The sequence below is a fragment of the Orbicella faveolata genome, unplaced genomic scaffold (genome assembly GCF_042242905.1).
Source record: "Orbicella faveolata isolate gen_17 unplaced genomic scaffold, um_ofav_v1 contig_47, whole genome shotgun sequence".
NCBI classification, from domain to species: domain Eukaryota; kingdom Metazoa; phylum Cnidaria; class Anthozoa; order Scleractinia; family Merulinidae; genus Orbicella; species Orbicella faveolata.
This window is the reverse complement of record NW_028301577.1, coordinates 23,280,252-23,296,427: the sequence shown is the minus strand read 5'-3', so window position 1 is coordinate 23,296,427 and position 16,176 is coordinate 23,280,252. Positions and strand designations below refer to the sequence as shown.

Below are 16,176 nucleotides of genomic sequence, written 5' to 3'. Positions count from 1 at the left end.
GTATCGCCGGGATTTTTTTCTGAATTCTTCCTGTGGGAATGGGATTTGAGCACTGGGAAGTGGGATTTGAGAGCAAAATGGTCTGAGAGATGGGATTGCTTCCCATCACCCCTATTAGAGTTGGAACGTGGCCTACCATATCAAGCTCCCCATATCAGAGCTCAACAAACAATACGAGACCCCAACCTACCATATCAGACCCCCGGGGGGGGTGCTTTAGGAATTTCTGGGTGGGGATATGCCGCTGGGACCCTGGAACCCTCAACCTATACCAGAGCTAGTTCAGCTGAATTTTGCTACCCTATACTAGAGTAACTAGTATTAAAACCACCGATTTCCGTCTGAATTCCGATTTTTGACATTTAATAATATCCAGTAGTGTTTTATGATACTCATCTATCGACGCTGTTGAGGCTGAGTTGCAAAAATTTAAACTCGCCGATTTCATTTTTTTATATTTTTGAGTGGCAATTCCTGGTTTCCTTAGTTTAGATAAAATCTTCAACCAACTGGTCAGTTTGGTGAAAAATGATACCCTATTCTAGACCAAAACGCTCTGATTTATATACCCTATGCTAGAGTAAACTGCTTGAAAACCATACCCATATAGCCCATATATGGCCGTACCCCCCCCCCCCGGATCAGACCCAAACGTACCATATCAGACTCCGATCATATCAATCGGGTTTGACTGTTTTATGTGTCGGATTTAACTTTATGTTGACTGTCGTGCCAAGTAATACAGTAATTCTTCAGTAGCGTATTGAATTATTATGAAATATGGCTATTACGAATAACAAACTGCAAGCCTGGAAGAGAAAGTCGCCATTGTTGTTACTTCCTTTCTAGCCTATAGACTTTACAGCATCACGTTTCTTCTTACCGTATTCTGGCACTATTTTTTAGGAAATATATAAAATATAAATACTTTTAAAATATATTTTTGAAGTAAGCATCGGTCCCAAAACGTTCTAAGATAATTATAAGTACAGTTAGATCAATCCAGGCTACGGAAATCCCCGGACGGGTATAATAAGAAGCACCAAATCTTGTGACGCAGGTTTTAGCTCAAATAGAGACCAGACCGCAAGCGGCTTTACACGTCGGGTAGCCTGCATAGCAAGCGCTCCCTTACGAAGAGCTTTTTCCGCATTCTGGCCGCGCGCAAATCGGAGCGGGAGCGGAAATAGCGACGAAACAAGGAATGGTGGTTCCACCTGCCCCTGCCTCGTCGAGGTTTTTGCTCTCGCTTCAGTTTGCGCACGGCCAGAATCCCGAAAAATACCCTAGGACGGGAACGCTTGTTACGCAGGCTTCATGTCGCGCAATTTCATCCTCCACAAAAACGTCCAGGCAACGCGCATAGTAACATCTGCGGAAGAACTGAGTATGAAGTCTAAAAATAACTCAAAAATACTAAAAAGGTAAAGTCTGCATACGAGCCGAGGGGCCCATCAGGCCGGAGCTTATGACTAGTTTCTGTAGCATGAAGTGACAAGGAGTGTGTCTACTCTCCCCTGCATGGGATGCTTGTCCATCGCAGGGTTATCCCCAGCACTAAGTTCGCCGGTACCCAGTTATACATCAGGGCGGAGAAAGGCACAGAGTAAGTTTCTTGCCCAAGAGCACAACAAAATGACCCCGATTAGGGCTTAAGGTCATTCCGCTGAAATAGAACCTGCACTGAGATTTTTGTGAAACTTTGCCTATCGATTGTTTATATTGTAGGAACTTAAATTTTGAAATAAAAATGAGGGGTCGCCATGTTCGTTTAGGAGCAAAAGCACCTTGTTTGTACCCATATAAATCCTTATAATAGCACCATGATTGTAGTTACGATTGCCTGCTAAATTCACGTTTCCGACGATTGCTTTTTGTTCTCCACCGAGAATTGGTCCATACTTATTTTACAAAGAGAAATTTATTACTCAATTCAAAACAACAGAAAAAAATGATAGGTAGACATACTCGTTTGCGAGAAAATGACGATTTACTTCTATGGCGAGGTCCAGCTGTAAAGAAAAAGCCGCCATTTTTAAATCCGCGCGCGCTAATCACGCGTGAAATTATGCGCAGTAGGGATGCGCAGTGCAATACTGGGGAATGACCTTAAACCCGGACCGCTCGATCGGGGAACGAGCACACTAGCAATGAGGCCACCGCACAAAGAATGCGTTTTGCTGCAAATAACAGTCTGCTCACGCGTAATTGTAACAACGCTCATGTGTGAAAAATTAACAAATTGACGTATATTGCTTTCCTGAGCAACAACAATAACAACAATCAACCCTTTTTATTTTGCCAGATTTACAAGAACAGAAAAAAACAGCATAAAAACAATTAACTTAAATTAGGCAACAAAAATTACTCAGAATAGAAGAAAACTAACCAAGTTGAGGCCCGTCCACACTACGCTGGAAAACTGTGAAAACGCAGCTTTATTTCTCCGGTTAGGCCTTCCGTCCACACTACTCCGTCACGAAAACGGAGCTTTTGGAAAACGCTCTTTAAACCGGAGGAATTTGAAAACGCCGGCCGAGTTGCGTTTTAGTGTGGACGGATAACATTTTGAAAACGACGCTTTTTGTAAATGTTGACGTCACGATAATCACGTGATTTCCCTGACCGAGATTTCCTCAAACACAAATCCAAAATGTTTGCTGATTGTTGCGTTCAATCAACTTTATCCGGCGTAGTGTGGATGGAAAACATTTGATGGGTTTTCAGAGTAAAACCACCGTTTTCAAATTCCTCCGGCGTACCGTGGACTGGGCCTGAGTAGATAGAAAAAAAACCAATATGTTTTACCTAGGCTGCAAATGCATAATCAAAGCGTAAAAATAGAAAAGAAAAACACACACACAAAAGATAAAAACAAATAGTTAATTGAAAGATAAAAAACGAAAGTAAAAAAGAAAATGAGAAGTATAATTTAACCGTACCAGTTAATGATAAGTCCAAATGCGGTGTGTTGGTTTGTTTGGAACGAAAAAAAAAGAACATTTAAGGTATTTATACTAAGTCAGCGTTAAGCCGGTTATAAGTACTTAAGAAATGTTTAGCCGAAGGATAAACTCAGTTTTACTTCTTCAATCAAATTATTGCAAATAGCAGGACTAGAGAAGGGCAAACTAAATTTGTCATATTCAGTTCTAACACGATCGATGCAGTAAGTTGTAAGAGCTGTCAGAGAGTGATTTCAATATGAAAACAAACTTGGTTATCGAAGTCAAGTCATAAAACACTGCGATTTGTCAATGGCGAGCAGATCAATTATTTGCCGGAGCCCGGGGCTTCAGCTTCGGCGCCACTGACAAATCGCGATATTTTGCTCAACCTCGTCCAATAATTAAGCGCACCGGAGCGCGATGGTGTTTTATCAGAGCCTGAAAAGACAGTTTTGGGCGATATTTCCAACAGGACACGGCTGAATTCCTTTTAAAGAGTCTGTTTTTAAGGAGAATTTCGATTTTTAGAACAAGAGTCCGGTGAATTTGTAAGCACTGATGTCGGACGAGTTAACAAAAGCCGGTGCAAAGCCGAATTTGATAGATTCAGTGATGTTTTCCCCAGACTAGGCCAATATCGAAGTTTTAATTAATACTGTGTAGGCTTAAGCGATACGTGCTTTGTCCCTTAATGGGTTCGTTATAAAAGAACGTATTGTCAACTTAATTAAAGCTGATCGTCCCACGCATGTTTCTTGGGAGCATGTTTTTGTTACGCTTCGGTTCGCAGCAGGCGCTGCGATATTTATCTGTTTCGTTTTACGATAAGCTGTTCATTGGGAGCGTGTGTAAAAGACGAATGACGAAATGTCATTACGGTTAGCCTGAATACCGCTTCGGTTAGCCTAAATATAGCGCCCCGGTTAGCCTAAATAACGCTCAGGTTAGCCTAAAGATCACTGACTTGAAAGTGGTTAGCTGTCAATGATTATTATGTATTGTTTTAGTGCCATTTCGCCATTTCTCTATTTCGTGTTTTAAACACGCCCGCTCATTGGTCACGCTCATCTACGATCAGACGGTTATTGCAAGCACCTTGAAAAGATTACATATATCAAGATTTCAAGCATTTAACTATTGCAGGGTCCAGTGCAAGCTGTGAGGAAATTATTACGCATCATTTGTGAACTATTCAAAAGATACAATAATTATTAACGTAAACTTACATTGATGTATCCACAGAGCGAAAAACAAATACATCAACAAACGAAATTTTTGCTCAGGCCCCTTCCGCACTACGCCGGAGAAAATATTTGAAAGAGCAGCTTTATTTCTACGGTTAGGCCTCCCGTTCACACTTATCCGTCACGAAAACGGAGCTTATGGAAAACGCTCCTCAAACCGGAGGAATTTGAATTCGTCGGCTTTGCGTTTTAGTGTGGACGGGAACATTTTGAAAACGAAGCTTTTCATAAACAATGCAATCACGATGATCAAGTGATTTCCCTGACCGAGATTTCCTCAAACACATTTCCAAAATGACCGGAGATTGTTGCGTTCAGCCAAATTTCTCCGACATAGTGTGGAAGGAAAACATTTGATGTGTTTTCAGACTGAAAACGCCATTTTCAAATTTTTCCGGCGTAGTTCAGTTACGGCAGCCTTTATAAGCAGTTATGGATGGTTTATAATTATTTCATTTATTAATTCCATTTTGAAATCCATCGCAGAATTACAAAGGATGCACCCTGAAATCATGCCTTCTCTATAGACAACAAAAAGTCTCAGCCTCAACCACAGAAGAAAGGAAGGCCTTCCATCATTGATTTAGGCGACGAGGACTGAACCTTAATGCATGAAGTACACTGTTTTCGTTCTGACTTTAGAACTGCTTGTCTCTTTGTTATGCTCGAATGAGTTTTCGTCACATGACATTGTTTTGCATACTAAATGAGACGCAAAGACGTGTCCGGTTCCGCTATTTTCAACAAACCGGTTAATGGAACAATACACCAAAATCTAAAATTCAAGGTGATAAAATTGCGCGATTTCAAAATGGATCTAATAAAGTGGCAATTGAACTTCGTATCGTGCAATTTTGGTCTGAAATCATACTTGTGATTTCAAATCGAACTCCCGCTGCGCGCTCGTTCGATTTTGAAATCACGCGTATGATTTCAGATCAAATTGCATTCTTCTCAGTTCAATTACCATTATGAATTGTCCACTCGGCCCAATTACTATTACTTACTTAATCAAAATTCTCGAACGTGATTGGCTATCAGCAGCCCGATTTGAGCATTAATTGGACAGTGTATACGCGTCATGCTTGTAATTGGACAGTACGCGTCATTTTGCGCGCGCTGTTGCGGTGCACTTTGTTGAGTAAACTGCTGTGTTTTTCAGCATTCATAACGACGTTTAATCGTTCAGCGATCAATCGATGGTTTATTCGTTTCTCGAATTTTGTCATAGTTTTGATTAATTGGTAACAGGACATCGTGTCGTCTAATTCAGTCTGTAATCATACTCGTGATTAACAAATCGGACTCCCGCTTCGCGGTCGTCCGATTTTGTTAATCACTCGTATGATTACAGACCGAATTGGACTCCACTCAGTCCTATTACCATTATTAAAATATCATATCTTCATCGCGCGCTGTGAAGATACTATTTTTATCTTTCACACTGTGAAAATATCATTCCTTTTTGATAACATTTTGCTGTTGACCCTTTAACTACACTTAAATTTGTTGATGTATGATCGAAACATCTTCGGATCTTCTTCGGTGGTCTTCGGCAATCGTCAACAATCCTTAGTAATCTTCGTAAAATGTTCGGAAAACGTTGGGAAGCGTTCGTCTGGCCTTCAGAACACTTTGGAAAATCTTCGAAAATCTCCGGAAAGTTGTCGGAAAATCGTCAAAAACGTCGTCATTAGTATGTTTATATAATTAACAGAATATTACATGCCCGCTTGTAGATACGAATTTTGTCTTCTCAAGTTCAACTCGATATCGAGTTGAACACTCGAAGGTAAAATTCGTATCCACGCGCGGGCATGTAATATCCTCCATGTCCCCTTTCAGTGATATAAGTGAAGAGGCTTAGTTAAGTCGTCATTTTCTCGTAAAAAAAATAATTTTCATCTCTACTTTCTGTGGAAAAAATAGTAATTTTCCGGGGAAAATGCCACTAATGCTTAATGCTTTTGCCTCACTAAAATGCTTGAAAAAATGCTAGCATTATGTATAAAAGCCCACTCGGTGCTGCAGACGAAACTGAACCAGCATTTTGAGAGCTTTAATCTAACAGGCTCTACATATTCGCGCAATATTCCTTAAGTTTTCAGTTTCTGTGCCATTTGTTAGTTCTGTAGTCCTCCTCTTGTGCATCATCAGTTGCAGATAATGAGTGGAGTGCGAATTTTCACCATGTCATCGACATCTAATAAGAACGATAAATTGAAATGTACCAATTTCAATTCAATGTATTTGCAGAAAAACCTGATTCCTGTTTACATATAACCTTTTTTCATAACAATGATGAACGGCAACGCAACTTCATAGAGATAAATTAAAAGCAAAACAAATTCTTGAGTTTCAGTTCTTCAGTAGCATTAATAGATTGCAGGAACAACATCTTCACAATTGCGTGACAAAATTCTTCTGCTCCCGTAGCGTCACATAGTACTTGATAAGAAGTTCAACTTTTCGTACAAGTCCCATCGTACCGCGATACACCTGTAACTTCGAAAATAATTAAGAAGGCTATTACTACGATGGTCCAGCACTCCTAGAGTGACAAATAATAAACACCAGTGGTACTACTGCTCAAGCAGTCACGATGTTAAAGAATAAATAAACACTAGTGAAAGTGTAGTCCTGTTTTTTCGTCCTCCCTCTGTCATGCAGTGCTTTGTAACATTGCGTGACTGGACTAGTGTAATTACTGCTCCTGCTCCTGCTCCTGCTCCTGCTCCTGCTCCTGCTCCTGCTCCTGCTCCTGCAGAGTGAACCCAAAAATGCCACAATAACTTTGGCATTCAGAATTAAACCCAGAAAGGTGCTGAATATCTATGTCACAACAAACTAGCACTACAAGCACGCTCCACCAGCAATATCTCTTCAGACTTCTCAAACTTTAGAGTGTGTTCACGTGACGTCATCAAAATTTTCAAATCCAAAACTAAAGAGCCCCTAAAGGTTTTATCCTCACCAGGCATAAGATATACTAAATTTATATCTGTTTACAACTTTCCAGCTCAATAGCGTCCTTCGCTTGGAAACCAGCGCATTTTGAATTTCGGAATTATGGCGGTTGCTTGACATGAAGCTAAGATCACGTTTGTCGAAAAATATACACTTATGTCGTGATTTTTAGCCACTTGAGGAGTTAAAGTATTAGGAAAAGTGCTTGTGTAAATGATTTTTGGTTCGGTTCAGATAATCAGTTGTCTAGATAGCTAAAGTAAGTTTCAGATGTTTACACTATTTTCCGGCCGCCATATTGGAGGACTGAAGGAGGTACTAGGCTCTAAAAAAATTTTGCGGGGAACATTTCGACAAATATCTCAACTTAAGGACAACGTACACACCTTAAACTTGGAGAACTGGCTTCTTTATTTATCGTCTATAATATCACAATTTCTTGACTTTATCCACTGAATGGTTTTTGATTTTATTTTTTATTGCGTGATAATGCACACACTCTATACTCCTTTTAAATATTTGTCCCTTATAATATGCAATCCTTGTTCCAAATTGCACACTACATCCAAATTTCTGCAGCACTTTCTTAGCTCTGGCTACACTAGTATAAACATATCTAGCGTGGCGGAGATTTTTTTGTCTGTTGACGTAAGAGTCGAAAACTAAAAATACTCATGCACATATTTTAAGCGTACAAATCTGAGACGAGAGCAAAGGTGCGCGATCTTGAACTTTGAACATAGAAAATCAAATCGGTTTTCCTGTAATTGAACTGCTCAACAGCGAAATTCCCACGATTAGTAGAAACTGGGGCTAAACATAACCGCCCTAATATTTTGCACAGATTAATTGATGACTGACGCTAAGGACAGCCCAGTCTGTATTGGCAAAATTCAGTGGAAAATTGTTGTTTGGAAAAAGGCACTGATCCTAATTAGTGGAAGTCCAACATGGCGGCGGCCATACAGTGTGTTTTATGATGCTTTATTTCTCTAGAAAGCTACACGTCCTATAAAACATACCAAAATTAGCGTTATTGTGACAATTTCCAATGCATTGACAGGATGATTTCTATTCCCTCCAATTTATTCCAATCTAAATCGACTAACGTCACGTCCGAACGGCGAACGACGAACGTCCAACCTCAATCCGGAATTGGACGTTTGCGGTAAACGTAGACCTAAAGGTCTCCAATGGCCAGGAGAATAATATAAATACAAGTAATTACTACTTCATTAATTGCGTCACCAACAATACAAACGCGGAAAAAGTCTCGAGAGCCTTTCTTAATTTTTTTTCCGTTTCTGAAAGAAAGGACCTTGAAAACAAAGGATATATTTAAAGAACTTTGTCAAAAAACAACAATTAAAGAAGGATTAAAATTAAGCGACCAGCGCTCGTATATTCTGATGCTTTTTTTTTTGTATAAAAATTTCAATCGGATTTACAATTCCGAAAGTTTCAAAATTTGTCATCATTTTCAGCGTTGACCATGGTTTTAAAATAAAAACTTAAAGAGATGAACTGTTTTGTCTTCCCGAGTTTAACAACCCGGAGACATTTTCTCATTACAGTCCTTTTTCCATTTTCCAAAAGCTAAAGATATAAGTGGTTGTCTGAAATAACACCATAAACAATTTTCCAGGGAAACTCGAGGAAATAAGTTTCAAAGTTCAGAGAAATTGTGCAAACGCAGGTAAAATTCCATGATCAGCTTCATTTCATGCACCAATACTTTCAAGTGTTTCATGGTGTTGTCAGAAATTATTTCTTTTGGGAAGGTATTTTAAACAGTTGCACAGAAGTTTGCAATACGATGTAAGTCATCTCGATGCAAAGATTTTGTTCACTTGTTACTCTTAATTTTTTCCCTCTTAATTTTTTTTTAAGGCCATTTCTTCATCTTCCCCACCACAAACCTCTATCTAGATTTCACGAACCTTAGCTACATTGATTCATGCCTGTAGATCTTTCACTGTACTAGAAACCTGATGTTGTAGTGTATAACTTTTGTCTCGCTCTCCTTTTTCCGCTTGCAGTTTTTTCTCGCTGCGCCCCAACACACTGAACGCCTGGAAGAGGCTACGAGCTCGCCAAAGCTTTGAAAGACCTTCAAAGGCACAAAAATAGACATATAAAAATATACTGGACGCGCGCGTTTAAAGCAGATCTTTAATTTAAACTGCTCGACAGCGAAATTTACACGTTTAGTAGAAACTGGGGCTAAATAATAAATGTCGTAATATTTTGTCGTAAGATTATTGATGACTGACGCCTCGGACAGACCAATCTGCATTTTCACCAAAAAATTGAACTGTTTATATTCATCAAAATTCATTGGAAAATACTAATGTTTGAAAGTCTAAATCTTCTACAGTTGGAGGCGCGATGGGAATTTTTCAGTAGTTCTTAAAAGTTACTTTAGCAAGGAAAAAAAACAAATGCTTAATAAGAGTCGCAGCCGGTTTTGTGAAGTCTGCTAAAGTTACAACGTAGCAATGCAAGTTCTGAAGATGTATGTCGAAACATATGAAACGTCAAGTTAAATAATATAGTTTTACTTTTGTTTTCCAACAATCCGTTTTATTGATTGTCATGTTTATCACCACAGTTTGTGTGTTATTTCTTGTTAAGTATTATCGTTATATATCATCGTTTCAAAGCTACTGTTAGAACCCCGTAACAGTAATTGTTTCAGGTATTTCAAAATAGACAAAAAGAATTTGCTATTTCTCTACCGAGTGTTGAATTAACTTTAATATGAATAACGGTGAAACATGAAATATATACCAATTTCACTTTTAGATCCACCTTCCCCGCGAACGGCGAACGGCTTGGCGTCACGTGACTAGGACCAGACGTCGCATTTGAAGTTTTCGACTCGCGTTTTGAACGTCTGAGAGGTCATTTACCTCAAGCTTTATTGCCTCGAATTTTATTTTATACCACGTGCAAATACTGAAATCGAATAAAGTAACCCTTTTTCGACAACTTGGTTATAATTTTAATGCCAATAAGAAATTACCTAGACTTTTGTGGTTGCTTGTAGAAAGGCACTGACCTTAGCGGAAAGCCAATATGGCGGCAGCTATGAAGTTGAATGTGTGTTTAATGACGTTCTTTTCTTTAGAAAGCTACACATCCTGTAAAACACACATTCGACTTAAGCCGACGCGATATTGGATTTCCACTTAGGATAAGTGCCTTGCTTCAAATAGCAACAAAAGGCCAGGTAATTGCTTATTTGCCTGAAACATTCATCCGATTTGTAGAAAAAGGGTCACTTTATTCGATTTCAGTATTTGTACGTGGCATAAAATACAATTCGGGGCAATAAAGCTTGTGGTAAATGATTTACGTGAAAACCTACTTCTTGACGTTCAAAACGCGAGTCGAAAACCTCAAACGTGACGTCTGGCTCTGGTCACGTGATCCCTTGCGGTTAGCCGTTCGCGGGAAACGTAAATCTAAAAGTCTCTAGTGAATACAACGTCCGTAGATAGTTTTAAATCAAAGTTAGTTATTAAAGTGCACCTAACGCCAAAATTTTTTCTCGCTGAAACGAATCCACTTACTGTTTAAACTAATTCTGCCAAAAAATTTTTGAATTTGGTTGAATCCTCAATTTTCTATGGCCCGCCAAAGTCGTGCTCGAGATGTTTCACGACCCCTTTTTGGGGAGTCTGGGTCGAGCAAGGTTGTGACGTCTACCCAGGAACCGAATAGAACAGCCCTCAGTCATTTCTCTTTGCTTTCTTTGGACGTCGTAGTGTAGAATACTCACTTTTGTATATTTTAGCTCTAAAACGCCCAAATTTCCGCTAGAAGATCAAGATGTCTTCCTCCTCAGAGTCAGAGATGAGTTTTTATTCAAATGACTCTGATATAAACTTCATACCTGAAGTGGAAATCTTCTGGCTTGAAGTGCACTGAACAGATGGCCGAGTTCTTCGAAGGCTCCCACTTCGCTCTCTTTTGCTTTACAAAGTCCACCCACTTTTTTCGTCTTTTTTTTCGCTTGTGGCCGATCGTCACCAAAATATGGAATACAGTGAAGTGCTATTCCATTTTCTAAGTCTGGGGTGTTGCTGCAACCGCCTGCGGCACACCTCGTAGGCATTTTAGCTGCAAATTCTTCACGAGGAACACAGCCACTACAGTGAAATGACTAGCGGCGAAACACGTTTCGTTCCTGGGTAGACGTCACAACTGCCGCTGGACCCATTCCCCCCAGAACTCGGCCGTGAAACAAAATGGCACCGATTTAGGGCGATTTTCGCGTTTTCGGCGGGCCATAGCAAATTAAGGATTCAACCAAATTCGAAATTTTTTCGCCGAATTAGTTTTAACAGTAAGTGGATTCATTTTAGCGAAAAAAAAATTTGGCGGTTAGGTGCACTTTAATACTCCATTGTGTTAGTTTTATTTAGATTGTTCATTTTTTTTATTTTTTTAATATCCCATTGTATTGTTTTTATTCAGATTTTTACAGTTGGTGTGATATCTTACGATTTTTACCGACTTACTAAGTGTAGATGCAGATGTAGATTTCTATTCGCTCCAATTTACTCCAATCTATATCGACTGACTTTCGAACGACAAACGACAAACGTCCAACCTCAAACCACAGTTAGATGTTTGCACTAAGCGTGGATCTAAGGGTCTCCAATCATGAAACGCCTTCAGAATAATATAAGTACAAGTAATTGCTACTTCTTTAATTGCGTCACAAACAATACAAAAGCGGAAAAAGTCTCGACAGCCTTTGTTAATTTTTTCCTTTTCTGAAATAAATGACCTTGAAACAAAGGATATATTTAAAGAACTTTGTCAACGAACAACAATGAAATAAACAATTGAGCGACCAGCGCTGGTATATTTTGATGCATATTCCTTTGTATAAACTGATTTCAATCGGATTTAAAATTCCGAACGGTTTAAAATTTGGCAGTTGAACTATCTGGTTGAACAATGGTTTGAAAATAGAAGTTCAAGAGATAAAGTTTGTTTTGTCTTATGAGTTTGACAACCCTGAGGCATGTTTTGAATTAGTTTTAGGCCATTTCCTCATCTCCTCCGCCACAGCGCCGGCTCTGTCTGGATTTCACGGAGGAGGGAAAAAACCTGCTGGATTATATTCATTCATACCTGTAGATCTCTCACTGTATTAGAAACCTGATGTTAGAGTGTATAACTATAGTCACGGTCTTCGCCTGTTGCACCAAACCCCTCTCTCCTTTTTTCGCCCGCCGTTTTTTCTCGTTGCGCCCCAACTCACTGAAGGCCTGGAAGAGGCTACGAGCTCGCCAAAGCATCGAAAGACTCACAGAAATATACTGGACGCACGCGGTACAAGCAGATCTGTGATAAGGAAAATTTTAATGTAATCATTCAGTTTGTAACGAGCTAAATACGTGACTACAAAGAAGTCGTTTAGAATTCAATAGAACTCTCAATACCACACAGGAAACCGCTTGGTCATAAATTGGTTTTAACGATCTACATTTAAGAGACGTCAGTGTATCAGCTCCCACACAAATTTAAACAAACATCACTTTACACGATACATAAAATTTTTTCGTCGAATCAAGTCAACTTCAAATCATGCATTAGTTTAATAGATGAACAATTCTAGAGAGGATTGAAGGGGACTCTAAGCGACGAACGTAAATATTTCCCGGCAAGATGTGCTATCGAAGACGTAGTCCACCCACACGTCACGTGACCTACAGTGAAGTTGAAATGACGTGATTGACGTGTGTATAGAGATTGTGAAAGTCGAAGTGAAGTGAGAGATAACCAGGAATAAGTTAAAAGAAGCACTTTTAGGTGAAAACATTACATCATTACGGGTACACGGGTTGAGTTTGTCATCACAAAGCTTCAGTGATTTGTCCGATAATTCGTCGCAAACCCAGTTAACCAGTCTCTTCATCGAGCATTAGTCTGCCAAAGTATCGCACTTAGATACTCTTAGATCTTCAAATGGGTTTTTTCTACTACTGTTAACACTCTAGCTAAAGAGTGGAATATTAGGTTCTGATTCCAGCCATTTTGCTGAAATTCGGCTACCCTCAATCCGTCCCTATCCGATTTACAAGACTGACTACTCAAAAATATGTACGGTAGAGTGTTCTAGAACAAAAAGTTATAAGCGTCACTAATTTTGTTTTGTGCGTGTGTCGCGCTTATGCATGCAGTTTTTAAGCCAATATAAGTTAGTAGTATACATCGTTAAACTGTCGTTCTTGTGTTATGCCTGATGACCACAGAAGAGTACATCGTCAATGTTAAGTCAAAGTGTAAAAGATTGTGTTTAAAGATCCAAAGAGTAATGCATTCGACTGAAGTGAAGCGTTCAAATCAAATGTATTATTTAACTGATTCGTTCGAACGTAAGCAAGTCCCACGACTCACGTAATATAGCCGCCTGTAGTTAAAATCCTTAAATTGAATACATCAGTTATGCCTGCGAAAAGACGCAGCAATATCCAACTTATCGATGCCGAATTAACTCCACTTCACTTCACAGACCAAGGCATAAAGTAATTAAACCTGCTGTATTGATCCGCTTATTTGTCTTTAAAGTCACGTATCACTCAGGCTGTGATGATGCCAATAGTGATGTTTTTCCTGAGACGAAAACATTCTATAGAAGAAAACATTCTCTAAAGACCAAAGTCTATAAGCTCGGATTCCCGCCGTTTTGTGTCCTGTTGTCATTCTCAACCTCTCCCTCCCCACCCCCAAGAATCCCTCACTACTCGCCTTTGAAAGAATGATGCTGATTGGTCAGCGCCAGGTGGTGAGCGAGACCAAGAGTTATAGCGTTTATCCTCGCAATATTAAACATTCACATTGCGGGAATTAGAAGAAAAGCTGTCTTGAGATTTCAGTTGTAAACAGAATTGTAATTTAATTATATTCACGCGCCGAACTGTCATGTACACATCTGTATCCATAGCAACAGGCAAAACGAGCAATCGGCACTTTTTTCCTCGATACATAATTACGGTTGTTACTTACTGGCGAATATTGACCAAATTTTAGTGAAAAAACCGTGATGGAAAGATTTCCGCGACTTAAACGTGGGAGTTTTCGGTCTAAGACGTTTCTTGTCTGAGAAATATAAAAGCACACGCGACCACCGCGTGCATTAGCAACACAACAAACATCTCACAAATACAGCAAACAATCAAATATGGCTACCTCTAACAATAAATATAGCTGATATATTGATACATTTTGCACCTGGGAATACATTTTTTCTGTTGAAAATTCAATTACAGACGTCGTTATCATTGCTTCTTTGATCAGTAAAGGCCCCAGGGCATTTTAGACGAAAGCGGAAAAAGGGAGAGAAAGCTAAGATCAAAGACTGCGCGTAACGAGAGGTTTTTTCAACAAGTGAACATATACACTGCCTTATTAAGAGTTTGTCATTTATATTCATCAATATAACTAGTGTGGCAGTACTTTAAACAGCTCCAGGTTGTGTTATGTTGTTGAAGTTATATTAACCGCCTAAACTTAATTAACCCGGACAACTATTAAATGTGTTTGTTTGTCTTCTCGTGAATGCGGAAAGTTTTTCCCAAATGCGGCTAAAGACCTAATTCCTCTTTCACACGCGAAACGCTATCAAAGGAAGGGAGAACTTATCAAAAACCACAAGAAAAACATTGCTACACAGTTGCCCTAAATTATTGTTTCTTAGCGTACAATAATTTTCTTAGTGCCAGGATTAGCTAAAGATCTTTACTCAAAACACAGAACTTTAGTGTTATATTGTCTAATTATAGCAATAAAATGCTCAGTTATGCATGCGTCGTATTGTACTGAGCGAATACATGTGTGCATTTTTTTTGTAAAAACAAAATCGAAATATAAAGATTAATATGAACCATTGCTCAGAGCTTCGACACTTTAAAACTCGCACAGTTCCAACAGTTAAAAAAAACTTCAAAGTTTTTGGACATTCACTCCAGACCGTGATGTCTGAGCTAACATGCACTTAAATCGCCAGCGATGACATCACGTTATTTTCAAACAGGAAAAAATTCCGTACTCCCAATGGGTTTGTTGCTGCGTCAAACAGCTAGACTGCATACACAATTTTCACGTTTACGTTCAACTTAATTGTGTCGCCGCTAATTCCTTTCGTCCACTTGGTAGATTTTTCCCGCGCTCTCAAGACATTTTCCGTTTGTAGGACAATACATCGCGTTACTGAAATAAATGTCATTTGCTAGTCAGTTAATTTTTGAGAACAATTAGACTTTTGAAGCTATTTACTACACATTGATAAGAAGGTAAAGATATTGCTGCAATCAAAGAAATTTTGAAATTACAAGTTGAAGATTCGTTCAAAAAAATCAATAGACGAGTATATTTTGCTCATTGAAGCTTCGAAGCTCTCGTTGTGAGCAAAACAAAGCTCATGTTTCACATGTTGTTGTTTTTATTTTTTTCACTTCAACAAGTCATTATTGATATTCGAAGAAAACTTGAAAACAAGCAGCCTTGCAATTTAATAACTTTTAAACTATTCATTTTGGATAAGTTGTCCGCGTCAGATAATTAACGGTATAAAGAAAGAATCTTAAACCATAGATAAAACTGCGTATGCCTCATGCTAAACCGGGTTAAAATTATAAAATTTTTCTGTTTCTGCGACTGACTTACGTAAGTATCACTCGAGCGAAACGTTTAACAAAGGGGTCCTCACGTCTATTAAACCTTTTATCATTCTAAACAATACTAAACTAATTTCTGGTTTTTAACACGAAATCGATTTTCCCATAAGATACCAATGAAGCAACTGCAGACGTAATTGTCAACAGCAGATTTCAATTTGGCAGTTTTGTAATAATAATAAAAAAAACGTGTTTGATTGAGTTTATCTCCTATAGCTGCTGAGGGCAGCCATACAGCCCCATCGCGGAAAAACTAACCAAGGATAACGACCACAAATTATGAGGCGAAAACAAGAGAAAAAAATCAGTTTAAACTCCCTC

At 38.9% G+C, this 16,176-nt stretch overlaps 1 protein-coding gene and 1 long non-coding RNA gene across 2 annotated transcripts; both read right to left on the bottom strand.

Annotated features, from left to right (window-relative positions):
- Positions 1 to 6,235: 6,235 nt before the first annotated feature.
- Positions 6,236 to 11,423, bottom strand: LOC149097675 (uncharacterized). Its single transcript, XM_089279932.1, has 2 exons — positions 11,058 to 11,423; positions 6,236 to 9,269 (listed from the first exon to the last, which is right to left on the bottom strand). Exons 1-2 carry the CDS (start codon positions 11,277 to 11,279, stop codon positions 9,132 to 9,134), a joined length of 360 nt encoding a protein of 119 aa, XP_089136058.1. The 5' UTR covers positions 11,280 to 11,423; the 3' UTR covers positions 6,236 to 9,131.
- On the bottom strand, positions 6,236 to 15,323 carry LOC110061106 (uncharacterized). The gene is made up of 2 exons (XR_016204256.1): positions 12,308 to 15,323; positions 6,236 to 6,953 (listed from the first exon to the last, which is right to left on the bottom strand). It is a non-coding gene; the product is annotated as an uncharacterized LOC110061106 (long non-coding RNA).
- Between the last annotated feature and the right edge of the window lie 853 nt (positions 15,324 to 16,176).

Bases quoted from the DNA above. Each gene is read 5' to 3' on its own strand.
- LOC149097675 (XM_089279932.1), bottom strand. From the start codon at position 11,279: ATGCCTACGAGGTGTGCCGCAGGCGGTTGCAGCAACACCCCAGACTTA. The intron at 9,270-11,057 runs GTATGAAGTTTA...GTGCCTTTGAAG, and splicing joins CCAGAAGATTTCCACTTCAG to GTCTTTCAAAGCTTTGGCGA.